Genomic DNA, 21,801 nt, shown 5'->3' with positions numbered 1-21,801 from the left:
CCTTCCCCCACCTCTCCCCCGCACATCCTCTCCGCTCTTCCCCGAGAACGCCATTCTGAAGACGACAGCCGTGCTGTCGAAACGTAAAATAACAAATTGTGAGTGTCCTTTCTTTGTGTCTCTATATTCTAAAAATCTACATCTATGTTTTTATATATTTGTGCGTCGCCGAAGAGCATTCCATTTTGTAGATTTTTTATACATCTATATGTATGTATATTTGTGTGTATATATATATATATATATATATATATATATATATATATACTACCTTGATCAAAAATTTCCCGGAATTTATTCAGAAAATTAAAAATACAAGTTTATTCATCTAAATCTATATTGTCCCCTTCAAAGTAATCCCCATCGACTGCAACACACTTATGCCAGCGCTTGATCCAATCCTCGAAACATTTTTTATATTCGGTTTTCGGTATGTCCATCAGTGCTTCCTGCGATTTTTCCATTACTTCCTCTCGGCTGCTAAAACGTGTTCCCCGTAATGGTTTTTTAACTCGATTGAACAGAAAGAAGTCACAGGGAGCCAAATCAGGTGAATTCGGTGGCTGTTGGATGGTATTTGTTGCATTTTTCGTCAAAAAATTACGAATAATGATAGCACTGTGCGACGGTGCGTTATCATGGTGCAAAATCCACGAGTTTTCTGCCCACATTTCTGGTCTCTTTCGGCGAATTGCTTCACGCAAACGTCTCATAACGCCCAAATAATACTCTTTGTTTACTGTCTGGCCTTCTGGCAAAAATTCATGATGCACTACACCGTTGTAATCCATGAAAACCGTCAGCATTGCCTTCTTTTTTGACTGAAAACGACGTGGTTTTTTTGGTCTCGGCTCATTTGGTGAACGCCATTCACTTGCCTGATGTCTGGATTGCGTGTCGTACTCATAAACCCACGTCTCGTCTCCAGTAATGATCCTTTTGATGAATGTGGGATCGGATTCAGCCTCGCAAATCATGTCTTTTGCGACGTCAACACGGTCTCTTTTTTGCATGAAATTGAGGTCTTTTGGTACCAACTTTGCTGCTACACGACGGAAACCCAAATCATTAACCACAATGTCTTGGGTGGATCCATAGGCAATGTTCAAGTCCTCCGCTATTTCTCTGATGGTTAATTTGCGGTTATTGACCAACATTTCTTTTACTTTATCAATTTTTTCACCGACTTTCGATGTCGATGGTCTGCCACTGCGTTCATCATCTTCGATTGACTCACGACCACTTCTGAACCGCTCGTGCCACTGGTAAACGACCGTTTTTTTTAGAGAATCGTTGCCGAAACACTTTTCCAACATTTCCAACGTCCGTGCGCCACTAAATCCGTTTTTTACGCAAAATTTAATACAAGTTCGTTGTTGCAAATTTAAATCCATTTCTGAAATTGTAAAAAATCGCCAACACACACAGAGATAGATGTACTCTTGGCTACGTAACTTTTGCAAATGTCAAGTTATGACACTAAGATTTAAAGGGAATATCAACAACAGATGTATCAATTTAACAAAAAAAAACAGAACTCAAATCGGAATGATGGGAGCGCCACACGGTGGTTATTCCGGGAACTTTTTGATCAAGGTAGTATACATATATATATATATATACATAAATACAATACACAGTAACACACAATATAGAAACACAAAAAAAAGAACACTCACATGTATTTTCTTGATATTTCGACGGAAACAATCCATCTTCCTCTGAAGATATAGAAGTAATGACTGATATATATATATCTATATATATATATATATATGTATGTATGTATATATATACATATATTTATATATATATCTCTGGGTGTGTAAACACCCAAACATGTAGATACCTAGCAATGCATTGGAATACCTGAAGGAGGACAATGACATATTCTCTCACCTGTCAGCTTTACATAGTCCAGCTTCGGATTCACACAAAGGGACAGATTGCTTGGAAGTGTCCACGGAGTGGTCGTCCAGGCAATCATGGACACTGATGGCTCATCATCAAGTGGAAAACTGACTATGACTGCAAAGAGTATATCGACATAAGAAACTGCAAGCAACTAGAATATTTTTGCAACAAATATTTTGTAAGTCATTCATGGAGAGTTAAAAACAGTTCCACTTCTGGGTATTCCATCAGCAGAACATTTGAAGGCATTAGCAGCCCAGAGTCATATTCATGGCAATACAAAACTCAATAAGGACATCTCAATGGGATCCAATTTGGAAGATAATGACAATGCATTCATCATGATATACGTCAAAATCTTGTGCTGACTTGAAATCCATTAACGTCACCTTTCAAGGAGAGCTTTTAAGAGTTCATCAAAAATACAATGATGTACCAGGTGCCGAGGTAACCAAGGAGCCAAGGTTAACTCACTGGAATAATTTGGTATGCTTAAAGGCGAGGTTAATAAGGTATTGACAGTCAATAACATATTTTGCAAACATTCTGCTCAACAGCATTTCGAAGCACCTTCATGCCCATGCCCCACACTCATTCTCTGACTAAAAGCATCGAAGCCAATGCAAGACATAACCTATTACCTTTAACTCCTCCTTTCCCTCCTCAATGGCAAATCGGTATACGCTCAACTGGTAATGTTGCCAAGCAACTAAATCTAAGCATGTGAAACAATATATACAGTAGCTCCATTAACACAATATAAGTTTAAAAAATACAAAGTCTCTTGGGAAACAGCCAACATTTACTAAGATTACATATTACTGATAAACAAGACTTATTCCAAAAGTGGTAGGACTGAGCCGATTAAATAAATGTCAGTCGGCCAGTCAAAAGTCTTCAAAGTAGCACCCTTGTTCCTCCACACACTGCTGCCAGCAAGTTTTCCACGCCTCGTGCACCTTCGCTCGAAATACTGCTAAGCTTCCTCGTCACGGCCTCTTGTAACACTTCTAAGGAGCTAAGTTGATATCCTTTCAGCACACATTAGAGGTGGGGGAAGAGGAAGAACAGTGGTGGGGCAACGTCTCCAAAATTTGAATCCTCATTCACATGGTCGAGAAGATCTTGGCAGATCCATGTTTGAGTTTCCCATTGTTCATCCGAGAGCACTCGCAGCAATAACAACAGTTTTTGGTCACTAGTTGATGCACATCACTTTTAGGGATGCCAAGTTCATTAGAAACCACACAAACACAATCCGCAATTCCTGCTCAACAAAGCCTTCACTTTTGTGATATTTTTGTAACTTTTTGAGGCCGAAGGGAATCCTGAACTTTCGGCATATTCAACATCTTCTCTACCCTACCATAACAACTTGCGCCACTCAAAAACAACCGATCTACTCACGGCGTTATCGCCATAAGTTGCCTTGAGCATCCCATGAGTCTCTTTCCTGCTTTTGCCCAGTTTAACATAACATTTGATGTGTAGCTTTGTTCCAATAACCGGTTCATGCCGGAGCGTATTGAGGTCACGTTATAGAGGTTTCACAAACCAACCGTCTGCCCTCCACGAAGGCTGGGAGCCAACTACCAAAAGCCTCCAGACTTTCCTGAGACTCCCCTCCCTCGAAACGGGCAAGAGAATCTGCTGCCTGCCCATCCGTCTACTCCGGAAAATATTACTCGTACTACCTTTGAGACAGGCATAGTAAATAATGAATGCTAGCAAATATGGATTTCGGCATGTTGAGCCAGGCATGATGCCTGGCAGAATGGGAGGCGAAGCCTCTGTGATTGTCTTCCCTGCATAGCCAAGCGAATGGCAGCAAAATAGAAGAAACAGGAGAAGAATGCTAACATTATAATACAAACTTTTAGATATTAGGAAGGTGCAAAAGTAATGGAAGTTGGAGAACATTAAGCAACAGATTGTGAGACAATTTTGGAGATGATTGCGGAGAAGAATGGAAAAAATAAAAGCAGGGAGAGGAAAACATGCAATGAATTCTGAATGGTGAGTGGGGAAGAGAGTGTGGCAGAAATTCAAAGAAAGCAGGGCAAGGGAATAGAGGAGATAGGGATGGAGGCAAAGGGATTCTAAAGATGATGAGAGGGGAGAGCAGTGGAAAAGTGAGGCAGAGGGGACCAGAGGAATGGGATTTTGGATGGAATGAAGGAAGGTATGCAAGGAAAACACATATCTCTCTGCCTACATGATATAACCCTGCCAAATAAATACCCAAAAATAAAAAAAGGACAAATCAACAAAATGACAATAAGACCATTACAAGATCTGTTCAAAAATTTCCTAACCTTTTTATTGCCAAAAAAAACTGCTTCACTAAAAAATTATTAGGCACGGTTCCCTTCAAAGTAGTCTCCTTCCCAATGTATACACTTATCCCAATGCAGTTTCCACTTTCCGAAAGTCCTTTAATCCTTTTTACTGAATGCTCAGGAGCTCCTCCATTGAATTTCTCTCCATCTCTGGAATGATTTGATTTGATGCCACTCTTTTTCCTTTGAGCGGGGTTTTCAGATTGGGGGACAGGAAAAAGTCACATGGGATCAGGTCTGGTGAGTGGGGTGGGAGAGGGAGCACAGCATTTTTGTTTTTGGCTCAAAACTCATGAGTTCTGAGAGACAAATGAGCCAGTGCATTGTTGTGGCAATTAAAACACTAGCCACTCCAAAGTCTGACCGTTTTCATCTGATTCTCTCTCTTGGGCATTTCACAACTCCAAGGTAATACTCTATGTTGACTCTCTGGGCTTAAGGTTGGTATCCGTGATGCACAATCCCATTGCATCGAAAACACCAACACCACCTTGACATTCGAGCACACCTGTCAACCTTTATGGGGCACGGGGGATGTTACACCATTCCATTGTGAAGATTGCACTTTTGTTTCGATGTCATATTCATAAGCCCATGACTCATGACCTGTTATGATCCTTGGTAAGAAGGTTTCAGCCTCTTCTGCTTGATCAAACAGTTCCTGACAGACTTGAGCTGTGGGTGACTCACTGCATCCTCAATTTTTCAGTCAGGGTTTCATGGCATGAACCAATCAAGATGTAACACTCTTTCGCAAGTTCTCCGACAGTCAAAAGTAGATTTGTACGAACGAGATCATTCACTAACTCGATGTGGGGGTCCTCAATCAACGTTGATTGTCTTCCAGAATGCTCGTCGTCTTCCACTGATTGCCACCCCTTTTTGAATTGGGTAAACCACTCATAACACTTGGCATGTTTCATAGCATCCTCACCACAAGCCTTGGTAATCAACTCAAAAGTTTCCGTCAACGATTTGCAGAGTTTCGCGCAGAAACTCACAGAACAGCACTGCTCCTTCAAAGAGCTCATTTTTGTGGATTTGATTTTTTGCCTTACTCCTCGAACACCCCTTCACATAAATGGCTGAAACTAATCAACAAAGTGGTTGAAGGTTGTTATTTGGGAGGTTTCCGCAGACACAACACCCCCAAGTGGATAAAAAAATAACCAACTGGAGGGATGCTATTTAATCAGAAACAAAACCATGCAGGTGAAAAATAAGCCAAATACTAGATGCCACAGAGATAAAAATAAATACTCGACTGAATATATACCAGGAAAGGCACCACTAAAGAAGAGGGAACGAAGTGGAAATATCAGAAGGCAACGTAAAGTGAACAATTAAACAAGTTGGCATGATGACAAAAAAGGAAGGAATATGTTCACCAACATGACAGCCTGATGAGCATTAACAGAGCCAACTCTCAACAGCACAAAATTTGGGGAATGATCAAGAAAGAGGTGGTACCAAATCTTTGACCTAATAATGAACAAAAAGAAACACTTTTCCGCTTAGCATTTATTTAAACCATGACCGGTCTCCATGTAGAGTGGAACCTTGCTTGGCAAGCACCTCACATGGCAAGCAATTTGCTTAACGAGCCTAATTGTTGTTTCCAATGATGACTCCCTTAATGAGTGACTTTTCGCAAAACAATTGACTAGGAGAGGTGATTTCCCAGTATGATCGCACGCCCGCTACTGCAATTTGTCTCTAGCACTTGTTCCACCTGCATCTTCGGGTTGCTAGTGATCACACGTTTTCCAAAATTGTGCTGATACACATTATTAGTGATTTTTTTGCAATATTTAATAATATTTTGAGAATTGTTTCAAAAATGACCAAAGTGTAAAAAAATTCTTAAAAATAAAGCCATAAAATAATAAAAATAACAGAAGTAATGAAAAGTAAAATAACTGAAAATCTTAAACAAGGTGTGAGTGTGACTAATCTAGTACGAACATCAAAAATTTGCATTTTCTTCAAGAACCATGACAAAATTAAGGCGATAGATTCTTCAAAGGGAGTGACAACAGTATCTACGCGACGGGCATGTATTCTCAACGATGTTGAAAGGTTGCTTCTCACATACCATATATAAATGAAAAGCAATCGAAATGTGATTCTATTGACAATAATATAATTTGCAAGAAGGGGAAAAGATTTTCGCTGACCTCATTAATAAGATTTCAGGATCATGATAATTCTGAGTTGCATTTTTATAATGTTTTGAAGAGTCAGCAAAAACAAATATCTCCTGATAGCTTTATAGTAAAAAGGAATTCGGTACGTATCATAAATAACAAACTATGCATTTTGATTTCAGAAAGGGAGTTCTCATTCCCAATTTCTTCATTCTGCAATAGAAGATGAACAATATCCACAATCCTAAACAATGCGCATGTAATTTTTTTTAATAATCCTTGCACATAATTTATTTTCCTTTGGCATGGAATGCATTATTGTATTTTAGATAAATTTATATGTGAAACGTCTTTCCACTAAATAAGTGTTTTGCATTACGAGAAATATTACTGAACAAATTATACTCACATGACAAGGTTCCACTGCATTCGATATTTCAAATATGAGGGATCAAAATAATGGAAGCCTGCTAAATTATCCAAATATAAACTCTCAAGATTTTTTTAGGCTTACTCATTTGATTGGCCAATCTTATTTTTCCTCTTGACTTATGCATGAATGGGATTACCCTGAATTGGTTATTTATACCAAACTGTCAAAATAAAATGTATACCTTAATACTATGGTGCAATGCAAAAAGAATGAAAATAAAAAATAGTCCTCCATTTCAGCAAAATCTATTTCCCTTCAAAGAACAAAAGGATATCATGCAGAGTTTTATTGATAATGGCCAAATGGAATTGGATTTAGGTTTCATGTCTGTCACCAGATTATCAGAGAAATACAAACCACATGGCTAGGGCACAAATGATGACTCGAGAAATTTTTCTCAGTTACTGTTAGTCTTATTTCCTTCCAGCCAACTTGTACCATTTGTCATGGTCCAGGGTCAAACAGCCATGCCTGTTCGAGTGCTGACATGTTACTGCCTCAGGCCATGAGATTAATTAGTTGAAACATACCTGCAGGGTCAACCACTTCTTTGTAATTCTGTCCGGACTCAAAATTTGAGAGGGGAGTGTTGCAGGCCGTGGAGTACGGCATCACTTTGACTCCTCGGTACACGAGACCTTTGTTGAACAACTCCTTAAACACCCACCACACACTTTCCATGAACCAAGGATACAGAGTCTTGTAATCATTTTTGAAATCTGAAATAATAATTTTGAATATCACTTAATCGGAACTGAAGAGGCACAGAAAGAATCACTAGACCACAAAACTCTACTTATTCATGTTATTCAATTTCAAAACCAATTACACAAAAAAGTTACCATTCTAAATTTAAAAAACAGACAAATTCGTCCAAATTGTATTCTACACTCCTCCCAATTAGTGACCTTGTTACCGCAATGGCATCACACGTGCTTCTTCCCTTCTTGAACCCAAACTGATCATCCCCTAAGTAATTATTTGCCCTACTCTCTATCCTTTTGTTGATTATCCTGAGAACAACTTTAGCTCCGTGGAAAATCAAACTCATTGTTCTGTAGTCTTCACATGATGTAGCTTTTACCTTTTTTGGAATAGGAACTAACACTGATCTCACAAAGTCTTTCGGCCAGATTCCTTCCTCAAAGATACTACGAATCAGTCAATAGAGACTCTTCCTCACACATTTCCTAAACTCTTAAGTAGTTCCATGGGAATGTTGACAACCCCCACTGCCTTATTTGATTTCATTTCCCTTGATGCCCTTTCTATCTCAAAGTCGAGTATGCTGGGCCTAAGCTATCTTCACTTGCGCCATACTCTCTTTTTGTGTCTAGACTTTCTGGCCTAATGCCTTTACTATACAAATCTTCTACTTAGTCCTATCTCTCTTTGATCTTCCCTGGTTCAACTTCAATTTTTCCCTTTTCATTTCCTGACAGTGCTTTCATTCCAAGATGGCCACAGCTGATAACATTTGTGATATTTGCTCCGAGAATATAACTGAAATGAGAAAGAGTTCTTCAGAAAGTGAAAGATCTACATGGCAAACTAATGAACAGTCTCGATATAATGAAAAAGTCCATCCCAGGAAATTGCTGTGAAAAAAATGTGCCCCTTGAGAAGACGTAAGAATAGAATGATTTGAAGAATCAAATAGCGGACGCGATTCATATCGGAAAAGAAAAACTTTATTCTTCCACATATATTTTATTATTCACAATCTACGTTTTGACTTACAAAGTAACCTGATGATGACTTTGCAAGTCGAAACCTAGGTCATGTATAATAAAATACACATGGAAGAATAAAGTTTTTCTTTTCCGAAGACGTGAGAAGTTGAGTGTAATAGCGGGTGATGTGAAAACATCATCACTAAATCGATGGAAAGAGAAAAATCGCAACCACCCGAGGAAGATACCAAGGAGAATTAGTGTCATATGGAACACTTTAATTACTTTCACACCATAATAATGATGAGGGTGTTCCCAAGAAGACGCTCCTTAATTAGTCTGTGGCCTGAACAGAAATGAATTGTGAGCCACTACGTTCTATACGAGAAAAGAAGAGAAAGAGGGAGGGATATATACAAGTGGGGACGTCAGGTGAAGCCAAGAGTTGGGATGTCAAACTCATCACAATTCTATAGCCAGGGTGCCGAGAATCATTCACCTACACATTTGACCATTTAAAGATGCCACCACAACTTAAGCCGTCCAAAAGTATATTTCGGGCAAAACACCAGGCAAGCACTTTGAAATGGAGCAGCTTAAGGTGTCCTAAGGCACCTATTCCACCTTTAGTGCATCCATTGGGAAAGACTTGAAAGAATCAGTGGGAAGTCCCTGTTTTCGGCTGGAGCATGCGTGTGTGAGTAGGCATTTTTTTCTGAAGGCTCGTATGGCCTCCGCAAAGGGTTAGACCAAAATAGGCAGCCATTTACAATCACGCAAGTTAACATACAATGCTTGAGGAACAAAATAAACCTGCTAGAAGTGGCCATCAATGGGGACAAAAAACTTTTTAAGTAAAAAACTGCATGAGAAATTATAACTGATTCCATTGGTATGAAAAATCTGCACTCTGCTCTCAAAAAACTTAGTAACTCTGAATTTAACACTGCCATGAGTCACTCATTTCTGGTTAATACATTTAACAGGCACACTGCACATCTGCTCCTGGCCCATGTGCCTCTCAAGCTAATGTACATTTTGCAAATGGAGCCCCATCAATGTTTGTCAAACCGTTCTGAAACTAATCTAAAAACTATTGTCTCCACTCTCGGACACAAATCCAGTGCTGGCCTTGATGAAATTCCAGGTAAAACTGTTTATAATTGTTTTGAAGCTATGAAAGCACCACTCTTACATTTAATTAATGCATCTTTAATGTAAGGGATTTTTCCATTTTAATTAAAAGAATCTAAAGTAGTGCCCATATACAATACATTTGACTAAGTTTTTTATAAGGCCATGCATATGCAAATAGTGTCTTATTTTGAAAAAAATTTCTTACTTTCCAATTCTCAGCATGGATTTAGATCTGAAAGATCTACGACTGTTGTACATCAGGCTATTGATAGCATACTTAACTCATTAAGTGCTAAACACAAAATTCTTGGGCTGTTTTTGATTTATTTAAGGCTATTGATCACATTAATCATGACAGACTACTAATTAAACTAAATAGAAATAGAATTAGAGGTATTCCTCAAAATTGGATGAGGTCTAACACACCAAAGATCAAACTCAGAAGGCAGTGCTGTAGGTAGAAGGGTTAAGACATTCATCCAAAGTATGCCAAGTTTCCAATGGCTTGACCCTTGAGTCACTTCTTTTTCTGGCACATGTTAACGAACTACCTAACTGCTTAAAGGATTATGGAGGAATAGTAACAGTTTTGAATCCTTATGACACTAATGTAATATTATCAACAAACCCTCATCCAGGCCTTGTAAACAAAATCAAGGTCAGTTACACCTACAATAAGCAAGTGGTGTCTGATAACAATCTAGACAAATGTAAGCACTACAGTAAAATGGTGTAATTTTTACACAATAAGAATGTCAATGAAAGCCTGCCGGTCAAAATTAATGAACGATCAACAGAGCAAGGGTTGGAATGTAAATTTTTAGGCATTTCTTTGGGCAAATATTTCTTGGGATACACAAGTGAAAGCTCAACAGCGTAATAAGCTCAGTTCCACTTCCTATTCATTAAAATATCTGCACAAGACTGCAAGCAAAACAGTACTACTCAATTTAAACTATGGGGAAATGTATTCAAATATAACCTATAGTATAATATTTTGGGGCTCAGCTGCCACTTCTCTAACCATCTTTAAAATGCAAAAGAGAGCCAACAGAACAATCACTGGGAAACCTCATTATGCTCCATCGAGGCCTATATTCCAAGAATTAAATTTACTACCACTCCCCAGCATATATATTAAGCTTTTAATTCTGCAGATAAACAATAACATCTGCAAATATTTCCTTTACCCCGACTATCGCCAGAGGAAAGGACAACATCCATTATGGCAACATTTAAACAAAACCATTGAAATTAGCCACGGAAGTGGGAATCAAATATAACAGATTACCCCAAAGTATCAAGGATACTAAGGGAACTCCTGCATTCAAACCTAAATTAAAATGATATCTACAATGTAACATGTTCTACTCGATTGATGAATATTTCAACAATATTCCTCATCATTTAGTCCCTTCTTTAAGTTTATAGCACTGCTCTTAGTCTAGCTTATAATAATGCTCCTTGATTTTTAATGGATATATTTGTGTACGTACATGTGTTGGTGCCACATTTAATGTAATTTTTAGCACCATATTGTGGATCTCAATTAAGCCTATATGCATTTTACTCTTCTTTGACATGACTCATACACAAATACATCCATCACCCACCTGGTATTTTTGTCACATGATCTTTGGGCAAATAAAATGTATCATTATCATTCTTATTCCTGTGTACCACATCAATTTCACCCTTTCTCTGCTAACTTTCCATATCCACGCACTGCGTCTTTTCCACTACACTTCTTTTGACCTTTTTGTTTCACACCTCGATTTATTATCTAACCCTATGTACTTCCTTCTCCCTAACTCGGAGTTCATTTTCTTCCACTTCCTTCTCTAATCTAACTTTCTAATCATCTAGTTCTTATTCCATATTTTCCTTGTCCTTTTCCTACAGTTTCTCTTGTGGCTTTCAATACATCTTTTTTATATGCCCCTATTTTTCCTCCATAAACCAGCTCTCTTTCCTCACTAATGATTTTCTCCTAAGCCTGCAGATTATCCTTACATGTCAATCCAATTACTGCTTATACGTTCCATTTCTTAAACTATCACCTGTTTCATCTTTTTGAATCGGATGCTACACTTCATAACAACTCAATTATGATCTGAGACCAAATCCATTGCAGGGAAACCATGTAATTTGATCATGCTGTTCCTATATATGTGCCTAACCGTAATATTGTCTAATACATTCCCGAATACCCCAGCACTTTCCAGAGCTATTGAGGAAACTTGAAATCACTCAACACTCACTGAATCAACCACTGAAAAAACACCAAGAGGGTTCAAGCAACTAAGTGCTTCGATTCTTTGGCCAAAATATGGCACTGAATCTATTTCACTCACTGCTGGAGAAATCACTCAACAAATTGCAGGGTTTCTTCCCTATTGGAACTTATTTTCAAATCAATCATGCACACACAAGCAGAATATCATAAAGGAATACAAGAGAGCTCTAAATGGACTCACCAATCCACCTCCCTAGTCTCCCTACAACTACTTCCCATTCATCAGAATATCTCATCACAATCTTGCGACATTCATCATTGTACTTTTTTATACCCATTTTGGCCACATCATCTGGTCCTTTAATGCCTAATACTTTGTCAATTTCATACTCCTGTAAAAAGAGAATTTTAATGTTACTATACAGGCCATAACAAAATGGTAATCAACATTATTATCCCTTCATTAAATGTAGCATGGAGGAACTCTGCAGAAATGAGAGTATGCATGCATGCATCTGTTTGTGTGTGTATATATATATATATATATATAAATACATATATATATATATATATATATATATATATATATATATATATATATATATATATATATATATATATATATATACAGGTACACACATATATATACATATATGAATATTTATATAATTATTATTTATTATTAGGTAATCTACCGCTTAAGGTAGGTTTTTGGATGGACACAACTACCAAACAAACATTTTATTACTCCTACCAAAACACAAAATCAATCATCCTACTCTATATCAGGTCCCTCTTCATCTCTGAGTACTTTCTTCCTCCCTTCATCCCGTCCAACATCCCTATCCTGTTCCTTCCCTTTCCTCTTTTGCCCAACATTCTCCCCTCTATCACAGTCTTCAACATCCCACTGCCGGTCAATACACCCTTCATCCACTTTTCCTGCCTCCATAGGATTTCTCCCAACAAACCCCTCTCTTCGCCCACCATACCAAATACTTCCTCATTTGTTTTCTTTTCTGTCCATTTCACCTTCTCCACACCCACATTTCTAAAGCCTACAATCTACGTCTGTCCTCCTGCTTCAATGACCACGTTTCTGCACCGTACATAGCTACGCTCCATATCAGAGTTTTTACGAGTCTTTTCTTAATATCCTTACTCGACGTCCCTCTCCTTGACCATGTTGGTCCAAAACACTTCCAAGATACGTAAACTGTTCCACCTGCTCTATTTTTTGCCTTCCTATTATAATGTTAAGCTTGGCCTTTTTCTTTCTAGAAAATCGCATAACCTACGTTTTATTAATATTGATTCTCATCCCATACCTGTCGCACTGAATTTCCAATTCACTAAGCAATGCTTGCAACCCCTTGGCTGACTGACAAACTAAAGCTTGGTCATCGGCAAACCTAACTGATTTTATGAATTCCCCGCCCACTTTCATTCCTACCTCCAGTTCTTCCCGTGCCTCTTTAATGATTTCCTCTACATACAGGTTGAGAAGCAATGGTGATAATGGACAACCCTGCCTTACACCTCTCCCTAACATCCTGACTCCCTGTTCCCAACTCACACCTGAGCAGTCTGAGACATGTACAGATTGCGGATTAGTCTCCTGTCCCTCCAATCTATTCCTATTTTCTTCAATATACTCATTAGTTTTCCCAAATTTACTCTATCAAACGCTTTTTTGAAATATGCAAATACCTCCTGGTTGTGTTCTATATTCCTCAATATTAATAATCTCATTACTGCAATGGCATCACGCATACCTTTCCCCTTCTTAAACCCAAACTGGTCATCCCCAAAGTAATCATTTGCCATACTCTCTATCCTTTTGTTAGCTGTGTGGGATATCAAACTTACTGTCCTGCAGTCCTCACATGATGTAGCTTTTACCTTTTTCAGAATAGGAACTAACAATGATCTCACCAGGTCTTCCGGCCAGATTCCTTCATCATAGATACTACGAATCAACCCATAAAGCATCTTCCTCCCACATTTTGCTAAACATTTCAGTAGTTCCGCAGGAATATTATCCACCCCCACGGCTTATTTAGTTTCATCTCCCTTAATACCCTTTCTATCTCATCGTCGAGTATGCCTAGACCTAAGCCATCTTCCTCTACGTCATGTTCCTTTTCTATGCCTAACTTTTCTGGTCTATGTTCTTTACCATACCGCTCTTCTATATAATCTTTCCATCTCTCTTGGACCTTTCCTGTGTCAACTATTATCTTACCTGCCTTATCTCTAACTGCTAGCATAGATCTTCCTTTCTTACTTCCCGATAAAGATTTAACTTTGCTGTACAGCGCACCAATTTCACCCTTCCTCTGCAAACTTTCCATATCCTCACACTGCGTCTTCCACCATGCTTCTTCTGCTTTATTTGTTGCCCGCCTCAATTTATTGTTTAATTCTTTGTACTTCATTTGCCTAACTCCGTGTTTACGTTCTTCTATTTTCTCCTTTCATCCATCTTTGTAATCATCTCATCCATGATCCATGGTTTCCCAGTCCTTTTCGCATTAACGGTTCCAATAGTGCCTTTTGCGGCTTTAAACAACCCTTCCTTAATTCTTTCCCATTTTTCTTCGATAGTACTAAGCTCTTTACCATCCTCCATTATTTGCTCTACCGCCTGTTTGTATTCCTTCCTTTTCAATCCATTTAATGCTTCTGCATTCCATTTTCTAACTCGCCACCCCTGCCTTATCTTTTTGAAACGGACACTACATTTCATAACAATTAAATTGTGGTCAGAGTCTGCAACTGCTCCTGGGAAGCTGTGGGAATTAATAACACTGCTCCTAAACCTGTGTCTAACCAGAATTTAATCTAGCTCATACCTTTCTTAGTCACCTGGCATTTTCCATGTATACCTGCATCTTTTGTGGTGTCTAAACCAAGTGTTGGTGATAATTAACCCCTGTCACCTGCAGAACTCAACTGCTTTCTCCCCGCGGTCATTCCTCGTGCCTAAACCGTAGTCCCCCACCTCATCACCATCTGTTCCTTCGCCTACCGTCGCATTCCAGTCCCCCATCGCTATCAAATGTTTCCCAGGAGGAACACACTCAATTATGTGCTCTAACTGATCGTATATCCAATTGACCTCTTCCTCCATATGGTTGCTCGGTGGTATCTATACCTGAACAACAACAAAGTTCGTCAGATCTGCTTTTATCTCTACTTGTAATGATCTATCCGTTCCCTGTTCTATGTTGATTACGCTCCTTCCTACCTCTTTGTTTAATACTATAGCAGCCCTTCTTTGGCTCTTGTCCCCGCTGCTGTATATTTTTCTATAATTATCACTCCAGTAATCCCCGCTATCCTTCCATCTCACCTCGCATAGACCTAAAATATCTATATTTCCCCTTTCCATCTCTCGCTTAACATTCTCCAATTTCCCTGTCCTCATCATTGTCCTGACATTCCACGTTCCTATTCTAACTAATATGGTCTTCTTCTCCAGCGTCTTCTGTCCTGCTGCTGCTGGTTTTCCCTTGCAAGGGTTTCGTGGGATGACGACCTCGGAAGCCTTGCCTCCCCCACTGCCGGGCACAACACACAACCGATTGGGCCGAGTCCCATAGTTGCCAGGACTCAAAATCTCTGTATTGTCCATCATTTAAATCTTGGGAATGATAATTGAGGTGGTTTCCCGTTGCCTTCCTCAATAGTGTTTCTAACGTGGCACCATCACTTATTGGCCGCCCCACTGGGGTCAGATGCCATTGCAGCTACCTCACTGAGGAACAGACGCTGCATGGACTACCTTTCGTCTGGCTTCTAACCTTCGACCTATCTGGCATGGGCAACCCTCCCAGGAGCAATTATTATTACTCCTGCCAGCACAGCTCTAGGGTTCATCAGAATGCAGAAGCCCTTCCACCACATCAAGGTTGTAGTCTGGGGAGGGATATGTATATGTATGTATATATATGTATGTATGTATGTGTATATATATATATATATATATGTATATATATATGTATGTATATATATATATATATATATATATATATATATGTGTGTGTATATATATATATGTGTATATATATATATATGTGTATATATATATATGTGTATATATATATGTGTATATATATATATGTGTATGTATATATATATATATGTGTGTATATATATATGTGTATGTATATATATATATATATATATATATATATATATATATATATATATAAACCATAAACACAGTTATCAACCCCAAGGTCGCTTTAGTAGGTGATGGTAGAGATCACCCAGTACTAAGCCCTATACGGCCTGTGAAAATTCACACATCAGGGTAGGGGGGCCAGTTCCTTTCCCTGTGTCGGTTATGGTTTCCCAAGAAGACCTGGTACCCGAAAAATCACTTTAGCTTGGGTGGAGCTACAGGTGCCCAGAGTGCCTTGCCCAGGAATCGAACCCGAGACCCTCCGGTCAGCAGTCCAATGCTGTACCCACTGGACTACCGCGACCCATATATATATATATATATATATATATATATATATATAAATATATGTACATAGCAGGGGACACTGGAAACCCAGACTTAATATATATATTTATTATGTAAAATTAGCAGGGAAATTAAATATTTTCAAAATTAACAATTTAAGGCTAAGCCTTTATTTATACATTGCCACCAAGAGTGTTTTCAGTAAGTATTTAAGAAGAATCACCATTTAATTTTTAATCATGAAAAAATACAAAACTACAAAGAAATGAAAGGTAAACCTTCTTAAAGGGCCTGGCCAGTATAATATTTGCTATTAAAAGACTATTATTATATAAAGATTATTATTTCCAGGTGTTTTCTATTCCCTCCGAATTGATGAATTTTTTAATACATGAAACTAGTTTGTGGATAATAAAGATGTGGAATTTTAGTACCAAAACTCAACAAATACACTGCAATTACTCCTTGTGAGTTTGACTGTCATTCACTGTTACATTTGAATTGTATTCACTAAATAAAATAATCAGGTGCTTACTCTAAGCAATTCTTGGGAAATAGTTAACCATTGAAAACAGTGTACAGATCATGAAGCTCAATGTAACCACAATTACAATTACCAGTACAAGATGCAAAAACAGCAACTTTCAACAGTATCGCACACTACTCTACATTACAATGCATTAATTTCAGAATGTTAAAATCTTTCACTTTAACCAGGATTCAAACTAGCATTTCATCAAAACATTTTGGTCCTTTAGCACCCCTAGAAATTTTAAGTGTATCACGAAAACTCAGTAGAATTACTGGCAAGGCACTTCGCTGGACATTGAAGGATTTGGGTTTAGGTCAAGATCAAGGCAAATGATTTTCACCCTTGATCCACTTAAACCATTATTTGTCCAGCGGACTACATTTGCTCCTAATTGACCTCACCTACCACCATGAATGCTGATGTTATGACCTGAGAGTTTAACTCTCGAAGAGTATTAAGGTTATATGTGAGAAATCTAAATGAAACAGCCTTATCCAAGAAGAAGTTCATGAATTAAAAAAGTATTTAAACCAAAAATTGTGCCGCAGTAGATTGACCCCCAAATTGTAATGAAAAATAACAGATTCAGTAAAATACAAATAATAAAACTTCTTAACAGATTCCCAACAAAAATAGAATTCTTTTTTGCAATTCGAAAAAAACTTTGTAATCAGAATATTAATCGTTATGGCAACTAAAAAAAATATTACATTCAATTCAGATTATCTAGCTAATTAATAAAGGCACACATGATTTCTGATATAACAATGAAATAAACAAGCAGGTGTAAAATATCTTTTCAAATAAAATTATTATTAAGAGAATTTTTTTAGCAGCACAGCCTCTTCTACAGTGTAGCTAGAATATTCACCTTTTTTATAAAGAATCTTTAATTCTTTCATTACCTTTGAAGTGCCCCTCTTCCTCCAAATCTCTTTATCCCTCTTTAACTTCTACTAGTCCCCTCTTCCTATTGGTGCCAAGAAGAGCCATTTCAGTTGTACCAAATGAGGATATTTAACATTGATCTCATCAACATAATTCTCAATGACACTGTCAACAAATCTCAGAGCAGCAGCATTTCTATACCATTTAATTTTAGACACTTTACCAACAGAAAATCTTCACTCTTGGTTTACATTTCATTGTGACACACAAACAAAATTTTCTTAATGAAAAGCAAGAGACAAGAATGTTTTTTCCCGGAGTTGTTTTCAAACCATTTCTGATGTCCCATCGCTGGAGATACTCAAATTTGCTGGGCTTCATTGCCAACAATGGTCTTGGCAACTTCAGCAAGAGTCTTGCCCCTAAAGGTAGTTGGGCAAACTCCTGGGAAGGAGACCCAACTGTAACAATAACAGGCTCAGAGAATGTGCACGTGAAATCCACAAGATGGGTGGAGAGGGACCAAGGACTTTCTACACATGGACTTCCAGAAAATGACACACAGCTTTTTTTCAGCTAGTGTGTTCGAAAACATTGCTCACTCAAAGTTAGCACCTGGGCCCTTGCATCCATAACCAAGCTCCGCACACCAACCAGAACATTTTATTATAGTGTATTTTAAACGTAGCTAATGGACCATCTTTCTGAGTGACATCTATCAACTAAATTTTGCAACTAATAACATTATACGTAAATCCCATTTTCAGCTGAAATTGATGGAATATCAAAAAAACATAATCAACCCACAATATTTTTAACACGTGAAATATTTCCACCAAATGAGTACAATGGACCTTTTTATGGATTAAAGAAGTGAGGGTTGAAAAAAAATATATATATAAATCACTAAAAGATAGATCATGAAATCTGATCAAAAACTTCCCAAACTTTTTTATTACAAGAAATATCTCGCTAACAAATTGTTGGTCAGGTTCCCCCCTTCAAAGTAGTATCCTCCCGAACATATACACTTATCCCAACAGTGCCTCTGTTTTTGAAACAGTCCTGGAATGCTTCTTCCGGAATGCTCATAATTCAAATATCAAATTTTTCTCCATCTTGCCATGGAGTCAAATATTTTTCCTTTGTTTTCAGTTTGGTGAAAAGGGAGAAGTCACATTGGGTCAGGCTCGGTGAGTAGGGTGGGTGGGAAAGCACAGCGGTCTTGGTCATAAACTCATGAGTTCATCAATCAATGTTGATGGTCTTCTGGAACACTTGCTGTCTTCCACTGATTGCCGCCCCTTTTCACAGGGTTAAACACCAATAACACAAGGTATGTTTCTTAGCATCCTCACCCTTGTAATCAACTCAAAAGTTTCTATGAAGGATTTGCAGAGCTTCACAGAACAACGCTGCTTCTTCAAAGAGCTCATTTCTGCAGATCTGATTTTTCACTACACCCCACGAATGCCCCTTCACATAAATGGCTGAAACTAATAAACAAAACAAGATATCAACAAAGTGGTTGAATGCAGTTATCCAGGAAGTCTCCACTGTTTAATAACACCTCCAAGAAGATTAAAAAATAACCAACTGGAGGCACACTAATCAAAAAGTTTGGGAACCTTTTGAACAGACCTTGTAGATACTTAATGTAAGCTCTCCAATATAGTGCGGTTTGTGTAGGAGGTCCAGCTCTGAAGAAGGCGAAACAGTGTAATCAGCCGACAAGGTGATGGCCATGGTTTTACGAGATGCACGAGGAATCATCTACATTGATTACTTAAAAAAAGGACAAATGAAATATGGAGTGCATATTACGTATCATTAATGCACCGGGTGAGTGCAGAAAACAAGGAAAAAAGCCCTCATTTGGTAAAGAAAAAGATTCTCAAATTCCAAAGAAACTGCGGGAGATGCCGCAACAGTAACTTTTAACGGAGTCATCCGCTAATGTGCATTTCAATGCAACAATTTCAGAGTGTAAAAATCATTCGCCATGACTGGGACTCGAACCCAGATCCCTCAATATCCGGTCGAGTGCTTTAGCAACTGGGTTCGAATCCCAGTCAAGGCGAATGATTTTTACGCTCTGAAATTGTTGCATTGAAATGCACATTAGCGGATGACTCCGTTAAAAGTTACTGTTGCGGCATCTCCCGCAGTTTCTTTTGAATTTGTCATAGTATAAACACCATAAGTGTTTAAAGTTGGCTTTAACCTCGTGGACTGTGGCGCGTCGCGCAAGAATACGAATGCCTGTGACATTGTATGCACATATGGCATTTCGTCATAACATCTAGTTCCTTTAAAAGTCCCAAAATTTCAGAGTTTAAGAGGACGCCTCGGTAGCTTAAGTGGCTAAAGCACTCGACCGGATATTGAGGGATCTGGGTTCGAGTCCCAGTCAAGGCAAATAATTTTTACACTCTGAAATTGTTGCATTGAAGAAGATTTCTTTCATCAAGACAATGCACACGTTCACATCTGCAGAGTTTTGGCAGAAAATTATAGAAGGATATATTACTGCAACATCCACCGCATTTACCAGAATTGGGCACCAGTGACTACGGCAAAGAAGAAATAGATGGATTGGACACACATTGAGGCACCATGGTTTGGTTAAAAATATAACAGAAGGACAAATGTGAAGATTCCATGAGGAAGACCAAGAGACATGTACATAGGGCAAATTAAGAAGGACATAAAACAGAGAAGGTATCAAGGATTGAGGGAATTGATAGTAAACACAGTACAATGGAGGGCTGCATGTATATGTAGGTGGGAGAAAATTTCAGCTGTGACATGCCATACATGCAAAATGGATCCTGTTAATTGAGTACCTTGAAAAAGAGAGAACAATTACAGGCAAATATTACTACAACCTTCTTGACGAGCTGGATGCAAAAATTTGCAAAAAGAGGCCTGGCTTGAAGAAGAAATTCATCTTTCACCAGGACAACACAACTACTCACAAAGACGCTTTGGCAATGGGAAAACTATGGGATATAAGCCTACGATCTACGATATGGGATATAAGGTTTGATTTGCACGGCCATCCCCCTTATTCTCCTGATTTAGCACTCTCAGACTTCCATTTTTACCAAACTTGTAGAAATTTTTTTCTGGAAATCGCTTTCCATCTAATGAAGATGTTGGGAGGGCTATAGATGGATATTTTCACAGCATTCCAGACTCACACTTCCAGGAAGAAATACTGATGCTGGACCAAGCGTGTTGAAGTCAAGGGACATTACGTAGAAAAATAAAATCATTCTTTGACTGAAAATTGCAGGCTTTCTTTGCCAGGCCGAGAACTTTTCACCTTACCCTCGTAGATGAAGATAGTTCAGGTCAACGTATTCTCAACGACAAGATAGAAAAGGTATTAGGGGAGATGAAATGAAATAAGGTAAAGAGGGCACACAGCATTCCTGTGAAAATATTTTAAGGTTTAGAAAAATGTGGGAGGAAGAGTCTATGTGCACCAATGCATGGCATTTATGATAATGCATGAATTTGGCTGCAAAACTGCGTTAGGTCAGAGTAGGTTCCTATAGCAAAAAAGGATAGGCAAGAATATGTGAGGACTACCGAGCTATAGGTCTGATTTTGCATGCAGCTTAAGTAGTTCTCAGGATCGTCAACAAGAGGATGAAGAGTAGGGAAAATGATTACTTAGAGGATGATCAGTTTGGGTTTAGGAAGGGGAGAGGCACATGGGATGCCATTGCAGTACTGAGATCACTAATCGAGAGGAATATAGAATACAATCAGGATGTATTCACCTGTTCCATAGATTTCAAAAAGGTGTTCCATAGAGTTAATTGGGTAGAAGCAATAAATGCATTGTAGAAAATAAAAGTAGATTGGAGGGATAGAAGACTTATCTGCAACCTGTAAATGTCTCGGATAGTTCAGCTGCGAGTGGTGGATGGGCAGTGTTGGTATGAGGTGTAAGGCAGGGTTGTCCATTATCACCATTGCTGTTCAAACTGTATGTTGAGGAAATGATTAACGAG

General features: G+C 38.4%; 1 protein-coding gene across 1 annotated transcript in view; it reads right to left on the bottom strand.

The window, feature by feature from the left end:
• The window catches only part of IleRS (Isoleucyl-tRNA synthetase), a 107,738-nt gene that overhangs the window by 71,840 nt on the left and 14,097 nt on the right, over positions 1-21,801 (bottom strand). Inside the window, exons 4-6 of the mRNA XM_071586300.1 lie at positions 12,121-12,271; positions 7,364-7,552; positions 1,900-2,028 (exon numbers count right to left, since the gene is read on the bottom strand). Of these exons, the coding sequence (XP_071442401.1) occupies positions 1,900-2,028; positions 7,364-7,552; positions 12,121-12,271 (469 nt within the window). The remainder of the gene's footprint in view (positions 1-1,899; positions 2,029-7,363; positions 7,553-12,120; positions 12,272-21,801) is intronic.

This window comes from Hetaerina americana, unplaced genomic scaffold (assembly GCF_022747635.1).
Source record: "Hetaerina americana unplaced genomic scaffold, ioHetAmer1.1.p SCAF_217, whole genome shotgun sequence".
In the NCBI taxonomy this organism is placed as follows: domain Eukaryota; kingdom Metazoa; phylum Arthropoda; class Insecta; order Odonata; family Calopterygidae; genus Hetaerina; species Hetaerina americana.
Note: the sequence above shows the minus strand (reverse complement) of the source record. Positions and strands in the feature narration are given on the sequence as shown.